The 17,678-nt window shown below is 42.8% G+C and overlaps 1 protein-coding gene across 6 annotated transcripts in view; it reads right to left on the reverse strand.

Annotated features, from left to right (window-relative positions):
• PTPRT (protein tyrosine phosphatase receptor type T) overlaps positions 1–17,678 on the reverse strand; it is a 1,509,925-nt gene that overhangs the window by 446,743 nt on the left and 1,045,504 nt on the right. For all 6 annotated transcript variants that reach the window (XM_029612345.1, XM_029612346.1, XM_029612344.1 and 3 more), the window contains exon 8: positions 1,254–1,550. In XM_029612345.1, the coding sequence (XP_029468205.1) occupies positions 1,254–1,550 (297 nt within the window). The remainder of the gene's footprint in view (positions 1–1,253; positions 1,551–17,678) is intronic.

Raw genomic sequence — 17,678 nt, forward strand, 5'->3', positions numbered from 1 at the left:
CATTTTATGCTGTTTGTAATTTATGTTTATAATATGTATATATGTACTCTTTGTAAACTGCTTAGATCCACTACAACTTCTATAGGCAGTATACAAGAAATTTCTAAAAACTAACTAACTAAATAAATAAATGTCACTGGTCACCAACAGGCTGCTATTTTGAGCACAGCAGCTGGAACAACTACCTAAAGGCCTTTATTTTAAGACCTATTTCAGATCAAACAATCTCAAACAACAGATCAAACAATTGTATTTTTCAGCAAAAATACAGGGGTCCATATTCAAATGCTACTTAGCCGGATAAGTAAGACTTATCCAATTAAGTGGGGTTATTTTCTATCCGTATCGCACGGGAAAAGGGACTTTTCGCGTGTGATAGCAAGCGGGGGCGAAGTTGGGGCAGAATCAGGGTGGGGAGGGGAGAAGTCGGGGCGGCGAGGAGGCGACCCAGCAGTATCTTCGCTGACGGCGAAAAGGTAAGCCACATTATCGCTGCCAGTAGCACGCCCAATAGCGCCACCTTTCACGGTGGCACTATTGGGTGTGAAAGCCGGCAGCGATAACACCGCGATGGTGCGATCGCTGCCGGCTTTCGCAGGCCCGCCCCCCCGTTACTGCTGGGATTCACCATTCTCTGCGAGAATGTAAAATCCAGGCCTAAGTGGCTGTCGCTAAATATCCGGCTAAACCATTTAGCCGGATAAGTCACTTATGTGACTAAATAGTTAGCCATATAGTCAGGGGTCGGACAGTGGGTGTTTCTTGGTGGCGCTACTTATGAGGTTAACTCAGCTGGATAAGTAGCAATATTCAGCCTTATCAGGTTAAGATAACCAGATAAGTTAGACATGGCACATAGTAGCTCTAAATTTAGCAAGAAAAGTCTTATTCGGCTAACTTACAAGGCCGGATAACTTTAAATATTGGCCTCATTATGTTTACTGTTGTTGGAGAAACTGGAACCATTTCTTGGGCAATGAGAAGTGCCTGAAAATCACGTGCACCCACTATGACGAGTTTCTTATAAGAATTATTTACTAGAATGCTATGACATGATATATCACAGAATTAAACCAAAATAACATTCAAGTTGCCTTATGCCAGTATTATATATTTCATTTTCCGATACCCCAGCTGTTTAGTCTTTACTGGGCAATCGGATTTGTCCACCTGCATAAGGCAGAGGTTATAAGAATACAGTAACATTTGACTTAGAAGTCCCTCTTGGTTATCATTCATATTGTGGATCTTACCATCTTCCTCTGTCTGAATCTCAAGCTCCTCACTTTCCATTTTTCCTTCAGGATTGGACAGTGCCAGTCTCAAGCGGATGGACATGAATGGTCGGAGCCCTCGGAGGGTGTAGTGTGACGACGTCTGGATGAGCTCTTCTGCCTCAAACTTCTGCTGGTTGAACTCATACTGATACTGCACGGTCAGGTTGTAACTGTGACACCTCGTCACCGCGTACCCAAATGGTTCCCACTGCAGTGTCAACTGCCTGGAGCGAATGTCTGCAACCTCCACATGCTGGGGTCCATGAACCGGATCTGCCAATCAAAAAGAAGAATGGAAATAGCTTCAAAGGGCTGTGGGGAATAAAAATGTAAAATATTTCATACTGAAGGATACAAATATAGTAGGCTAAATCCTTTGAGTGAAGAATTGCTAGAGAGATTTATTTTCCATTCCCAATTCATCATTATATTATTTTAAAACATCTACTTTAAATGACAACATAAATCTGCTGAATGTTCACAGCTTAAGTACAGTAAAAGCAAAAATACAATAGAAAACAGATTTATCTAAGAAAACCTATGTTAACAACATTTTGTTATTGCAAAACCAAACATTTCAAAATACAGTTGAATTCTCTTTAATGAACTGTTAATGGAAAGGATTACGGCTATAGGTTTTTGTAAGGGATCTATTCAAATACTAATAGTAATGACTCCAGTAACTGTTTCCATTAGCTTCAGATTTCATGCATATTGTAAGACCTTTGTTATAGAGACCTACCAACCTCTGTACTGCTCCTGTTTCTGCTTTGTATACTTAAGTGTTACTTGTCTCACCTTCTGCTCTTCAAAATCTCTTTTTTTTTTGTGCTAATCATAAATATCATATGCGCCTGAATATAAAACAAGGGTTTCTTTTTTAATATTTTGTATGATGCTGGTTCCAAAAGATCCATGCTTATCCTCTACCTAATCCATATTTCATATCTACCCATTGAAATGCTTCTCATTTTGGGTTTTAACTGATTCTTACTGATGAAACAACCTGATGCAAAACAATAAAATAGATGCATATTGGATAAACACTGGGAGGTCAATATTCAAAGCCATTTAGATGGATCGCTCACAGGTTATCCATCTAGCATAAATTAGCCATCTAACTCCAGATTATCTGATTTATCCAACTCCAAATTATCCATCTAACTTCATTTTAATGTTTAGTTTTCAATATTGACTTCAAGGAAAACGTCCCCTAGTAATCTTTCAATACTCCTCTTGCCTGCCTTGAATCCTCCAATTTGTGATCAATATTAAAACGATTTGTCTGGATTAGGCTAAACTGGCAAACCATGGGATTTTAAATGCTCATCAGTTTCATTGCCCTCAACTTAGCTGGCTAAGGGGGTCATTTTCAAAGGCTTATCGCATGCGATAAGCCTCTATTGCACGCGAAAAGGCCCTTTTCGTGTGCAATAGCATGCTGGGGGGGGGGAGTCAGGGCGGCGAGGGGGGCGAGGGGGCGGATGCGGCGATGTCTTCGCTGGCGGTGATAAGATTAGTTATCGTCGCCAGTAGCGCGCCTTTCGTAGTGGTGCTATTCGGTGCCTTTCACGGTGGTGCTATTCGGTGCGAAAGCCGGCAGCGAAGACACCGCAGTGGTGCGAAGGCTGCCGGCTTTCTCAGGCCTGCCTCCCCTTCACCCCCCGTTTTCACAGGATTCATCATTCTGCGATAGAATGACCAATCCAGGCCTAAGTCAGGGGCAGTCCAGGGTATTCTGAGGTGAAGTGAACTTCTCCAGCTAGCTTACCTGGATAATGTTGATATTCAGTGCTATCTGACTGTTAGCTGGATAACGTTAGGACTGCCAGAAAGCAGTCCTAACTTTGAGATAGTCGGGTATATTCAGTAGTGACCTGTGCTGCTGAATATCCAGCTCAAATTAGCTGGTTAAGTTTGTCTGGATAATTTAGCTAGGCATCTTATGGCCGAATATTGACCCCCCTGTTTTATGCCTTTTCTACACTGATGATTTCTCAGCTGCACAAATATATGTATTTAATTCAACCAGAAAAGGTAACCAGCAATATTACCTGCGCAGCAAAAACACTGATAAACACTGATTGTTTTGTTCTCTCAAATAACCTCTAATTAGCTGGAAAATAAGCACTTAAATTTACAATGTACAAACACCTAAGAATAGAAGCCCTAATTATAGTTTCTTCATTAGTGGATAGGGGATATAATGTGCATGTACCTTTAAGCTGGATGATGTCATAGGGTTCTCAAAATGATTGCAATATAGCCTCAAGGACTGAATGTAGAAATAGAATGGAATTCAATGATTTGTTTCTTTTTTCAAGCTTAGGGTATAAGAGAAGAAACCAACTGGAAAATTTGCAAAGGTCGGAGACTTGAATGATTTCTATTGGTTTATAATTTCATATTAAGATGCTACTATGTGCATGAACTCATTTCCAGTCAGATGAAAGCTATGAACAGACCCAAATAGTAAAACAGTGAAATCTATGGTTGGAACACTGTTGCATGAAGGATCTAGAATTTCAAATTATCAGGGGCATATTTGTATACTAATTTGCTGTGTTCTAATTTTAATTTAAAAAAATGATGACACAGAGAGAAAATGAGATGACATTTGGTGGAAACAACTGGCGGACATAATTCCTCTTGAGGCAGAATGCCATTTGAAATATGAACCAAAGAAGAAGGGGATGGCATTACATTATCAAAAGTGCCCGATAAGACAAGTTTACAAAGTTTTCATTTCATCATAAAAAGAAAAAAAAAAAGAAGACACAATACAAAGGAGTAACTTTATAGTTTATACAAACAGGCTGATGATCATAGACAGGGCAAATTGCAGGTGAACACCCAGTATGATGGTCCTTTAAGAAAATAACATTTGTTTTCTCTGCGCACATGGATGTTATAGTGATAAATATTGCAGTAGTGGGATGAATTAATACTGTAATCCCCCCACATAAATTAATTGGACTCTTGGTTTGCAGTGCTGTCATAGGGTGACATCTAGTGATACAAAGGGGGAGAATATGCCCTATTTCTTAGCCTTTAGTTTCAGTGTTTGCATGTTTGCTGGGTTTTTGGCTCCCTGATGCACAATCCAGACTGACTAATTTTACTGAGAGTCTGTGAGAGTTGGAACTTGTTGTGGACACCCTATTTTTTTAGTTTAAACAGGGCATTTGTTTTTCTAATGGTACTTGATGACATCTTTTATTTTTGAGTCTGCATCAGCCCTTGGAAAATGACAGGAGGAGAGGGGCTGGCTTAGGGAGCAGAGCAGCTCTTGTCTTTTCTGCTCTCTTCTGCCTGCTCCAATCTGAATCTAAATCTGAGAAAAGCATCAGTAAAGGAGGGAGAAGAAGGAGAGAGAAAAACAGCAGTGGCGGAGGGGAGAGAAAGAGTAAAGCACCAATGGCTCCTCCCTCTCTTTCTTTCAACCTCCTTCCCCCACTGGTGCTTTTCCCATTCCATGATGGTTACTGATATAAAAGGGGGAAGGATCATGAATTGATTTTTCAGAATCCATTGACCAGTGCCTGGATTTGAAACTCCCTGGCACTTGGTCTTATTGTATGCACCCTAACAGGGGTTTCATTTGCATTTCCAAAAATACAGCAGCAAAAGAGCGGAAGACGAGCACTACTGAGGGAGCTGGTGGAGCCCATCCTGTTGGGCCAAAGAGGAGGCACCCTGGCAAAACCCATCTTGCCAGGCTGAAGAAGAGTAGTGCAGCTTTCCTCATCAGCCACTGAAGCCAGCCCACTTGTATCTGCCGCATCGGCCCTTTGCCCCAGTCTGAAATCAGCCTGCCAACGGCCACGTGCTGCCATCCCAGAGCTGCCTGGCTTATCAGGCAAAGGAAGGGGGATGGTTAAGGACTGGGTTGGGATGAGGAGACATAAGGTTGGTGGGCAGACTTGGGGAAGAAGAGTTGAGAGAAGAGAGAGAATGGAGGGTTTAGGGGCTGGCACAGACGAGTGGAGGAGGTTGGAGCAGACAGTTTTAGTAAGTTGATCTGAAGTATTCTGAAGAGAATGGTTTGTGCTTTCATCAGCTTCTTGAAATGTATTTTTAAGCACCAACAGCTCCGCAAGGATTCTACCATACTGGCCTGAATATAAGGGGGTCATCTCAGTTAAGTGGGTGTATTCAGAGCTTCATTTGTAGACAAAAAGGAAGTGGAACTGTGGAGCAGGAGGCGTGGGGGGGGGGGGGGATAGAGGGAATAAGTGAGGTGACAGGGTGGGGAGGGGAGGCTGAGTGGTGGGAGTGAGGCTGGTCAGTGCTGGGTGTGATCTGTGCCACCTGGGTGTGAACTCTCTCTTATACCTTCACACACCTATATGTGAACATACCCAGCAGCAGCAGAAGTAATGGGGCAAAGAAGCTTTCACCTCCTCTCTTTTTTACCTCGACCATTCTCCCTCATGGCCTCCTTAATTGTACCAGCAAACTGCACAAAACTCAAGGCCATGTCACTGCTCCCATCTCAGGGTAAGCAGCTCTAACACGTTCTGCTCTGCTTCCTCTAGGGCAGGGCTTCCCAAACCTGTCCTGGGGACCCCACAGCCAGTCGGGTTTTCAGTGTATATCCACAATGAATATGCATGAGATAAATTTGCATATACCGAGTCTCCATGAAATGCAAATGAATCTCACAACTGGCTGTGGGGTGCCCAGGGCAGGTTTGGGAAGTCTTGCTGTAGGGCCTGGGGGCCAGAAATGATCCGTGCCTTCACCAGTTTTATTCTTTTTTCTGCTGGGGAGCCAGAACCAATTCCACCACCAGCTCTACTCTGCCTCCTTGAGTAACGGAAAAAGGCCATTGTGGGTTGCTCTGCCCGAAATCAAGCCCTGTGTTGAATTAGCACAAGTCTGAAACTTGTGAGCGGTGCTGCTAATCCAGCAAGGCCAGGGCTGAAGCCTTGATGACTGGCACTGCTGCTCTTAAATTTCAAATGTGTGCTAACCCAAACTCTTTCGTGTTTGTTCTTTGCTCTGCTTCTGTATCGCCCCTTCCTCTCCTGTTCCCTAATGCAATAGGAGGGAAGGAGCGAGTTCAGGGAGTAGACAGCCTGTTCTCTGCTCTGTCTGGTCCAGGCTCACCCCCTCTTCCCTGCAGGCTGCCTGAAGGGGAGGGGGGCTGTTGCAGAACAAGTCTGCTGCTCTGTCTCTTAAGTCTGAAAAGAAGTGGTGGCTCCAGGCCATCCCCCCCCCCCCCCCCCCCCCAGAAAAGCCCCAAGAGTATTAGTTAAAAGAAAACCACTAAAGTAAATGGATAGAGAAGAAGAAGAAACATGTTTTAGCCCATTAAAAAGTTTCATTTATAGAGGTTCTCATTCTTGAAAGCTTCTCACAGATGTATTTAGTCCAATAAAAGGGATCACCTACAGCTTGCTTTTTGACCATTAATTGCACATATTCAAATGGACTAACGTGGCAAGCAAAAACCTTTGCTCAGATTTTTGGTGGCATCAATGCGGCCTCCAACTATTGCTGGTGACTGCATTGACATTTTTTTTTATAAAATATTCATTGAAGTTTAGCTGATTTCTTAATCTGTGATGGCCACAAAAGAAAAGCTGTTGGGGGCCTTGTCTGAGAAGGATTATTCTATACCCAATTGCTTTGGTGGTTTTCTTTTAACAAATTGTATTTTTTAGGGAAAAGACACAGTACATGCTTTCTATTTTCTAAGATAATACACCTTGTATGCACTTTTAAAGCATTTGACCATGGGTATATTTTATATCCATAATATTTTTGCTCAGTATACATTTTTACCTAATTAGATGACAGTAATTTTAGGTACTTTATTCCAGTGGCATAACTTGTGACAGTGGATGTGAGTTTATGAGTAGTAAGCAGAGTTAATGCAATTTTAATGGAAGCTGCATAAAGGCATCAACAGAGGTTGACACTGGGAATTGAGAATTAATGACAAAAAGCTCTTGTTCTTAACAAAATATGGTGCATTTGCTAAAGAAATGTATTAGGAAGATTTCGCTATGATTTCATAGCAGTAATTTTTCAGAATGATGCTCAACTTAGCTAGCTAAATTTTAGCTGGATAAAGGAAGCTTATTTTCAGTTGTGATTTAGCTGGCTAGGTTGTTGCTGAAAATTAACTCCAGCCTGGCTGGAAAAACTCTGCCAGTTTGGGATTAGCCAGCAGGTGGTGAGAATCATTGTTAACTGGTTAAGTCCTCCCTTGATCCTGGGAACATCTTCGGGTTCCTCCACTTTTTGAGCATCTGAATCTAGCCCCTTGGTAACACCAGGCAGCTAGATGTAGCTGCTCAACAAGAGTGAAATTTTCAGCCTGCGGCATCCAGCCACCTAACTCTGTAGTCAGGAGACGGGATCCTGCTGAAAACCAGCCCCGTTGTAACCTCTAGGCCTGATCCTATTACCGTCTAATGACTGCACTCCCGGGTATTGTGAGGAGTCTTGAATTATTGTTTTCTTTTGCCTTTTAAACCCTCCAAAATAAAAGCAATATTCTTTAATGTAATGACAGTGAACATATGACGTTAAGAAAAATTCTTTACGTGAATCACAGCCAGTTTAAAAAGTGAGGCCAATCCTGGCTCTGTAGCTGAAGATCCCAGTACATTCTGGTACAATGACATTAATCACCATCACTGTATCACAGACAGCTCAGCACTACTAACATTAACTATAACCCTTCACCAATAGCCAAGGGCAAGTTGTGTAACATGACTGATGACTTTTTGAACCACTAAAACAGTCTGAAGCCTAGGTTTCATGCTTCAAAAATGCTTTTACCTCATTTTTATTAATTTGTACCACTTATTTACATTGGTTTTTGACAGTCAAATCACTCTTGTCAACTAGCCTTTGAGCAATGCAACTAATAAGCCACGTAAACTGCAACTTACTTCCCTCTGTCTCTTGAAACTAAGACATAGCCATTTTTAATTCCTTTTTTGAGAAAGAACAGCACCTAGGATTATTCTATTTATTGGTGAACCAGAGATTCCATGACGTCGGGAGGGAAGGAGACTGGCTCAATATGATATTGGTTTGATGTTTTAAATATTCTGCATGGATGTAAATGTAATCCAGGCATCTTCTTGGGTTACCAGTAAATCCTGGGTAGTTAGCATCAGTCTACTAGCTAGAGTAGGCTGGATAATGAGAGGATCCATTCAAATGCAGACCCTCCTTCTGTAGAGTCTAGAATGGCCATCCCACTTGTAATTGTATATAACCGCGTCCTTGCTACAGCTTGGGAGGCAGTCCTTTTTGGTTAGTACCAAGTACAGAGGTAGAGAGGAGTTTGTGTTTTTGTTATTTTATAGGCCCAGCCAGAGGAGCCAAGCAAGCCCTGATTGGTGGGCCTGGCCAGGGTCGGGAGGGAATTTCTCTCTGAGTGCATTTTTTTTGTAGTCGGGGCTTTTCTGGAGCCAGAACACCACCTAGGCTCAGGGATTGGGGAATTCTGGGTCTGGGGCTGTGCAGGTTAGGGCAGACCTGCCCTTTTTTCATCCTCAGTGAGGTTGAGAGGTGTCAGTGACCTGCTGTAAGGAGATCCCTGGTGTTATCTTTGGTTTTTTTAAGAAGATTAAGTTTACCATCTGGGGGAAGTTTGGACTGGACCCAGAAAAGTCCTGCTCCAGGGGATCCCTCCCATCAGGAATTCAAATAAAAGCACAAAAGACTGCATAAGAACAAAGAAGGTTTGAATCATCTAACAGTGAGTAAAGGCAAAGCCTACCATTCAAAAGGACACCCATCTGGTGCTTCTTCAGACCCTGGGGAGAGAGAAACTTTTCTCTCTCTGTGCAGAGACAGTGAATTTATATCCTTGCCAGTTGGAGAGGATGGTTCTGTCCATACAAAGGATGTCTTGTCCACCTGGGGACCCTATTTTTCCATGCCCTGGAGGATAGGATTTCTCCCAGTCTGGCACTAGTCATTCCTGCTCAGATAAGGAAGAAAAAGTAACCAAGCATTATGTTGTGCTGCTGTGGTTCAAGAGTTTTGCTATCTTCCTAATTGGCAACAGTAAAGAATTATTTTTGGACACTAACACAGTTTCTCCAGTCTTTATTTGGCATCCCAGCACACAGTTTCCTTAATTATTGCATGACCAAAAGAAGTCAGGGAGAGAGAATTAGCCACTTTGCACTGGGAACTGAGAGGACTCCTTTCATCCCCAAGGCTATTGAACCTACATCCTGGGAAGGAAGGGAAGTTGTACAGCTAGCCTGGGTTCCTGCCCTGAAGAGTACAAATAGGTTTATTGCCTCATCCATGCTAGGAGTGCACACCGGGGTGGGATTACATAAAGAAAGACTTTACAGGTAGGAAAGTACAGCACAGTGCTTCATGGGTCTTCCAAGTACTTCATATTAAACTGAAGAAGAAACTGCACTTGTTTGAGTCATTAGCACTGAATGAAGAAGAGCTCTGTGCATTTTAATCAGGGCTGGATCAGTAAAAGCAATACAGGTGGCATCTTTCATCTTTGATCTTTCAAAAACAGATCATCATCAGCTGGTAACAGAAGGTTTGAAAAGTTGAAGCCTGGCTGATGTAATGAATCAAAGTTTATTATTGGCTAAAAATATATCAACAACCCTATTGAAACTAGACTACCTGTTACACTATTACACTACTGAAGTGAAGGAGTAGCCTAGTGATTACAGCAGCTCGCTCCAACCCTGCATTCAAATCCCACTGTTGCTCCTTGGGCAAGTCACTTTACCCTCCATTGCCTCAGGTACAAAATTACAGGCCGAGTGCACCGTTTAGCCCCTATTTGGCCGTGCATTTTAGATGCGCTATTATTACCCCTTATACTGTAAAGGGTAATAATAGCGCATTGAAAATGTGTGGCCAACTCCGCAAAAACTAATAGCATTAATCACATGCAAATGCATGTTGATGAGCCTATTAGTCAGTCGCCAGGGATAATGAAAGGGCCTAGCCGCACTTTTACTCTCAGAATTTAAAGTCTACCCTCGGGCAGGCGTTAAAATCTAAGCAACCCAGAAAAGCCTACAGAAAAGCAGAAAAATACTGCTTTTCTGTACATCCTCCAACTTAATATCCTAGTGATATTAAGTCGGAGGAACCAAAAATTTTAATTTTTTTTTTTTTTTAATTTAAAAAAATTTGCCAGCTGGTCAGCGGGTTAGAAAAATGGATGCTCAATTTTACCGGTGTCCATTTTCCTAACCTGTGTCTGTGAGTATGTTCCAAAACTGACACCGGTAAAATTGAGCGTCGGTTATCGGACCCGCTGACAGCCACCTCTACCGCTAATAAGGAGGTGCTAGGGACACGCTATTGTCCCTAGTGCCTTCCTATTAGCGCGACACCTCATTTAAATAGAGAATCGCGTGCCCAAGAGAGATGCCTCCCGCACTTTTTACAGTATCGGCCTGTTAGACTGTAAGCCCTGTGGGGATAGGGAAATGCCTCCAGTACCTGAATGTAATTTGCTTTGATGTACACTTTGAAGTGCCAAAAAGCGGAATATAAAAAGCTAAATTAATATTAATTTTTCAATCCTGAAGGTTTTTTTATGACCCACAAAGATATATTGTGGATAGGGATGTGCATTTATTTGGAATGAATGGAAAATCCATATTAAAAATGGCAGTTTTCAGTTAATTTTGTTCAAAACAAAATGAATGGGTGGGGGCTCCATTCATTTTTTGATACATTAAAGCCTGTGGAGAAAGCAAAACTGCAGCTTTTTTTTCTACTGAAGCCATACGGAATGGAGCCAGGATGAAAGGGGCAAAGAAAGAACAGAACTAATAAAGGTGAATCCCATTTGGCAGTTGCATGGATTGACAATGACATCATTTTTTAAATCTAAAACTAAAAGGAAATCTAGGTCTTGAGTACAGTCACCATTTTGAAGCATGTCTCTCTTGGATCTCAGAGAGAGAGAGAGAGAGAGAAGTTTCTTTCTGTAGCTCTGTGTTTTTTAGATTGAAAGAAAACATTTTTGAAAAGATGTACCTAGACGTATGAGAGTGGAAGGTAGGTTACAAGGTTTAGGCTTTTTTGCCTTTGTCAGTGTGTGATAGGACAGTTTTTCCCAACTTTTTCAAACCCAAGGCATACATACATTCACAAAAAAATATTGTGTGGAACACCAACCTCCAAGGAGCACAACATATGAACATGGAGATAACTCATATAGCCAAAAGAAATACCTACAGTACCTGAATGCAATCTGCTTTGAAGTGCTGAAAAAAGTGCGAAAAACGGAATATAAAAATCTAAATAAATTAAATAAGAGAGGCACTGAAAGCCCAAACAATCTCTCTTCCAAACTTTAAAACAAAGGGAAAGAGGGAGCAGAAAACACACATGATTTTGTCACAACGGGCCAGTTCCCTCTATATATAAGTGCAAGAGAAGGGAGAAGATGGTGTGATATGGGCAGCCAGCTCAGTTAGTTACCTTGGCTGCCACATGCTGCTCCCAACACTCAGACTGAGTCACATTGAGTGCTCAGCGCACACTCTCACTGGGATTAAGCAGAGACTGGAGGGATTCAAAGGAGGAGACTCAGGACGGGGTAGAGGAGAAGGTGCTGTGTGCAGGGTGTGTGTGCTGAACAAATTGAGGACCATGCCTTACTTTCTTCTGCCCATTAATCACCACATTACAGGGCTCGAGCTATAGCAAGGAAGAAGAGGCATGCATGATTACACATGTTCCCAGAAAGGAGCTCCCAAGAGCCGCTGCTGGTGACTCGGTGAGGTGCTGAGCGCAGAGCCCTGGAGCTGGCCTGGATCCGAGCATTAGGCAGTGGTGATGAGGTTTGAAGGTACACTCCTTGGGAAAACAATGGGATAGGAGAGAATGATCTCTCTCTCTCTTTTAGGGTTATATTATCAACAGGACTCAGAGGGTTGTGGAGAGACACAGGGGTAGATTTTAAAAGAAGCGCGCGTGCACATATACACCCGATTTTATAACAATGGCACACAGGCGCATGCCTGTTATAAAATCCTGGGTCGGCACGTGTAAGGGGGTGCACAATTATGCACCTTGCGCGCGCCAAGCCATGCTGCCTTCCCCCATTCCCTTCCCCTAGCCTGACCTTCCCACCCCTTCCCCTAACCGTTCCCACCCTGGCCCTACTCTACCCCCCCCCCCCGACCTTTATTTTATCTTTTGCGCCTGCCTCCAGGCAAGTTGCGTGCGCCGGCTGACTGCCGGGGTGCGATCCCAAGCACAGCGGCAAATGGTCACTGTACCTGGAGCCTTTGACCCCGCCCCCGCCCCACCCCGCCCCTTCCCCCCTCTTTAGTAAAACCCCGGGACTTACATGCGTCCCGGGGCTTTACGCGCATTGCCGGGCCTTTTGAAAATAGGTCTGGCGCTCGTAACCGTTTTAAAATCCGGTCCACAGTGTTTCACTGTCTCCAGCAGACAGGAGGAGAGAGCTGTGTGTTTTGCCACTCTTATTGGAAGGAGGTATACAGCACTAAGGCTTTTCTGCTATCCACATTAGTGTGTGTGTTGGGTTAGGTGAGTGGCAAGTGGATTAAACTCCCCTCCCTGACATTGGAATTTAGTAGATATTTAAATGAACCTATATCAGAGGGAGAGGTGGCCCGGGTGATTCACGCTCTCCATAAATTAAAAGCTCCTGGCCCTGATGGGTACAGCTCAGAATTTTATAAATGCTTGGTAGACCCGATCTCTAAACTCCTTCCTACAGTTTATACTTCCTTGATTAGTCAGGGAGCCTTCCCGGCGGAGGGAAACCAGGCTTATGTCACGGTTATTCCTAAACCTGGAAAGGACCCCTTATCACCTGCATCATACCACCCTATCTCTTTGTTGAATGTTGACCATAAAATCATGGCAAAAATCTTAGCAGATCATTTAGGGAACATTTTACCTTATTTGATCAAGTCAGGATAGGCAGACTTTGTTAAACAACGATATGCCTTTAGGACATCCGACAGGTGGCGATAGCCATGGTCCTCTGTAAGCAGGCTGGTGAAGACTATCTGGTGGTTAGTTTAGACGCAGAGAAGGCCTTCGATAGGGTAGAGTGGGGATTTATGTTTCATGTTTTACAGCTGATGGGATTTGATGGCCTCTTTTACCAAACGATTCGCCTCCTATATAATCACCCAGAAGCTCGCATACGCATCAATGGGGGATTGACTGACTCTTTTGTTGTAGGCAGGGGGACCCGCCAGGGATGCCCGCTATCTCCCTTACTTTTCTTACTGACCTTGGAGCTGTTTTTGCTAGCCATTCAGGAAACTCCAGCTATTAGGGGGATACAGTTCCATGACGCTGGGGCAAGGGAGATTTTTAAATACGCAGCCTTTGCAGACGATGTGCTACTATTTCTCACATCCCCTCGTAAGTCGTTGAGGACCCTTCTCACTCTTTTCCAGGACTATGCAGCACTCTCTGGCATGCGTATCAATTGGGGCAAATCTGAAGTGCTGGCTTATCCGGACACCCTTAGGGAACGCTGGGGGGGGACCCTTTCCTTTACAATGGGTGCAGGACTCTATTAAATACCTGGGAATCCAATTGACTACAGACGTGCAGGGCATATATACCCGCAATATACCTCCGTTGATAATGACCACGCAGGATAAGTTAAAATTGTAGCGAAACCTACCGCTTTCCCTGGGAGGAAGGATCAACTTATTTAAAATGGTAATTCTACCTAAATAGTTGTATGTATTACAAAATTTTCCTGTACTCCTATCTTCTCGAGACCTCTCGAAGGTGGGCATCTTGCTGCACCAATTTATTTGGAAAGGAAAGAAAGCCAAGATGTCCTTAAAATGGTTAAAGTTTCCATGGTTGAAGGGGGGTATGGGGGTACCAAACCTTAATCACTATGGGATGGCGGCTAATCTTTGGTTGCTCAGGGGATGGTTGATGGGGCAGTCCTCTTTGGTTAACATCCTGGCTGAAAATACTTTAGTTTATCCCCTTGCCCTGGGATATATTCTTATGAGTCAACGAGACAAGATTCCCTCATCGTTAGCGGATCATCCGCTTATATGACCTTTAAGGAAAACTTGGGAAACACTAATCGGCATATTGGGGACTCTGAGAACCTGTACATATCTTACCCCCATCAGGGAAAACTTGGACTTTGGCCCTGGGTCTACGACGGCGTGTTTTCAAACTTGGAGGAATAAGGGAATTATCTATCTGGGACATGTGTTGAATGCTGAGGGCTCGCTTCTCCCTTTTGATTATTTACAAGAGCTATATGGGTTGTCAGGAGTTCACACGTTCGGATATTTACAACTCCGCCATTACATTAGTTCTTTGGGACCCCCCTCTCAGCACTTGGCAACGTTTAAAGCTTTAGATGATTTTTTCCAATTCGATCATTCCAAGGCACCCACGCTTTCGGCATATTATCGACGACTGGCCCGTGGTTCTGTCACGGATTCATTTCAGGTATCGTCGGACCGCTGGAATAGAGACGGGGAGTTCTTGATGACCAAGACAGTTTTCTCTTTTAGTGTGCGCAGTGTGCTTTCCATTACTACTAACATGTATTTTAAGGAAATGTACTTAAAATTTTTAAGGCGCGCTTATGTCTCCCCACAAATTGCTTTTTACGCAGGTTAACCCCCTCAGATAAGTGCATGCGCTGCCAGGAGCTGATTGGGAATATGTCCCATGTGTTTTGGGCCTGCCGGTTTATCAAGGAGTATTGGCAGCAAATAAGCGATTACCTGGGAGCGTTGGTAGGGATTCAACTGCCGATGTCACCCTACTTATGATTGTTCCATTGCATTTCCCATTTTTTGGTGCCCGTAAAGAACTCTAGGATTCTACTAAAGAAAGCTGGATTGGTAGGGAAGAAGGTTATCCTTTCACATTGGAGGGATGTTGAACGACCTTCGTTCTGGATCTGGAGAACCAACCTTCATCGCTTAATTGAGTTGGAAAACCTGGGCTCTAAAAGATCAGCTGGAAATCGACGCTTCTTTCTTCAGATATGGGAGCCATATATCCAAGCCCTGCCACACAGGGTGCGCAGTTTGATTTTTAATGATTAAGGACCTGGATGATTGGAACAATCTGACGTAACTACAATATAGCTTGGGGTTAGATCTCTGGAGGGAGGGGGGAGCTGGGAGGGGAGGGAACCCAGGCGCATGGCCCAGGATACCTTACTGTACACTTGAGTGCCTTATAACCTAGAAGCGCAAGAACGAAGCGCTCTGGGTTTCACTTCATGTAATGGGTTGATGTGCATGGGGAGGATGGGGGAAAGGACAGTTTATTTGAAAATAGTGATTCTTGGCAAATTTTTTTTTTGGATATTCACACTGTTCTCTATTGAATATTATGCTTCAAAGGTTTTGCTGTTGAATGTGACTTTGTGTTCTTTGTATTGATATCACTTAATAAAATATGTTGAACATAAAAAAATAAAAAGGAAATTCCATATGGTTGCAAATAAAGGCTAATGGCACATTAGCTTAGTAGCCTGGTAGACCTAGAAGCCCAAACTGGACTGCAGGGTTATATATATATATATATATATATATATATATATATATATATATATATATATATATATATATATATATATATATATATATATATATATATATATATATATATATATATATTATTTTTTTTTTTTTTTTTTTTTTTTTTTTAAAGTTCTGTTGTTCCTTTAAAATTGTACAGAATGTTAGCAGATCTATTTAAAACATAAATATTGTTCTGAGGGTTTCTTCTTGGCCTGGGTCTGTAGTTAGTAATTGTGGAAAGGAATGTACAAGCACAGAAAACCATCTAATTTTCCTGCTGCAGCATCTTCTTTTTAGCTGGTTTCAGTGGTATATTTTTAACACCTACTCATATTTCTCACAGCTGTTCTGTCGACAGGGGTTTAGGGAGTGAGAACCACAAACCGATCAGCAGATGACTGCTGTAAGCAATTAAAGAAACCAAAGAGGGCTCTGAAAAAAAAAAACAACCCACCAGCCCTTAAACAGCAGACAGAGAGGCAACTGATCAGGTAGCAGCAAACATAAGGGCTGAGTCACGAATGGTTGCTATCACTTAACGAGCTTATGTAGCAGATATAAAAATATGATGAGAAATATTTCTTCTCTTGACTGCATTCAGCTGGAATCTTTATTTCTAATTGTGAGCGAATATTCTCTGGGTCTACTTGCGAGCTGTGCTGGACTCTTCCAAAGTGCAAACTGCAGGGGTGTTAAGCTATTATAACTTTTTATGCCCATTTCATTTAATTTATTAAAATGTATTGATCGCTTAACACAACAGAATTGTGGCCTAGGCGATTTACAAAAGAACGTCCATAAAATAATATCAAGAGCAAACAATATGAACAATCATAAGTCCTTATTCCTTTTGTACTGTTTTGTTCAATAATATGAAGGCTGTAATAATGGAAGCACCATGTTATTTTGATATTTTAAGTCAAGTTTGAGCATCAGTAATTTGTTGGCAAATGTCCTTCCCTTTTTCTCTTCCCCCTCCTCAAGCTGTCTGGGTCAGAAGTCATTAAGTAAGTTCCTTCCAATTCCCGGTCAGGTAAGATGTCTTAATTAACTTCTCTGTTTTCTTAAGCATAAAAAGTTTTTATCCAACCTGCAGAGTATTCCTGTAAGTCTAAGGTGATGCCAACAAGTCTCTTCCAACTTTGAGAGAGAGAGAGAGAGAGACTAGCCATAATATCCTCTCCCTAGATAGGTATTAGTATCCCTATGGGAGGCCCACCTAGTAACTCGAGGTGAGGTTTAGGTATTAGTGAAGGGGGTTAGGGGCCACTTTGACATTCAATGTGAGACGTACAAACAGAACAGTTGTCTCTTGTGAAGATTTGATGACCTTTGGAGTGAGGAAACTCACTCCAAGATGATATTTGTGCAAGGTTCTCTTAACGAAGCTTGATGGACAGTCTACCTGCGCTAACTTAGCTCTTTGCATAGGTAATTAACGCAAATTGCGATAAACTGCCTATTTGCATAAACCACGCCCTTTTTGCTATCGCATGCGATACTTTTCACATTTTGATAAATACAGGCCTAAGTGTGTAATTTTGCTCTGGTCATTGCCTCCCCCCTCCTCAAATCTACCCATATAAACATATACCTGCTTTTTGTGCATGTGCTTTTGAAAGACAAAACAATGGGGTAGATTTTCTAAAAGTGCGTCCGCAAGTACTTTTGTTCGCGCACCAGGCACAAACAAAAGTACGCCGGATTTTATAAGATACGTGCGTAGCTGCGCGTATCTTATAAAATCCGGGGTCGTCGCGCGCAAGGGGGTGCACATTTGTGCAACTTGCGCACGCCGAGCCCTGCGTGCGCTGCCCGTTCACTCCAAGGCCGCTCCGAAATTGGAGCGGCCTCGGAG

The sequence above is a fragment of the Rhinatrema bivittatum genome, chromosome 8, assembly GCF_901001135.1.
Source record: "Rhinatrema bivittatum chromosome 8, aRhiBiv1.1, whole genome shotgun sequence".
Lineage (NCBI taxonomy): Eukaryota > Metazoa > Chordata > Amphibia > Gymnophiona > Rhinatrematidae > Rhinatrema > Rhinatrema bivittatum.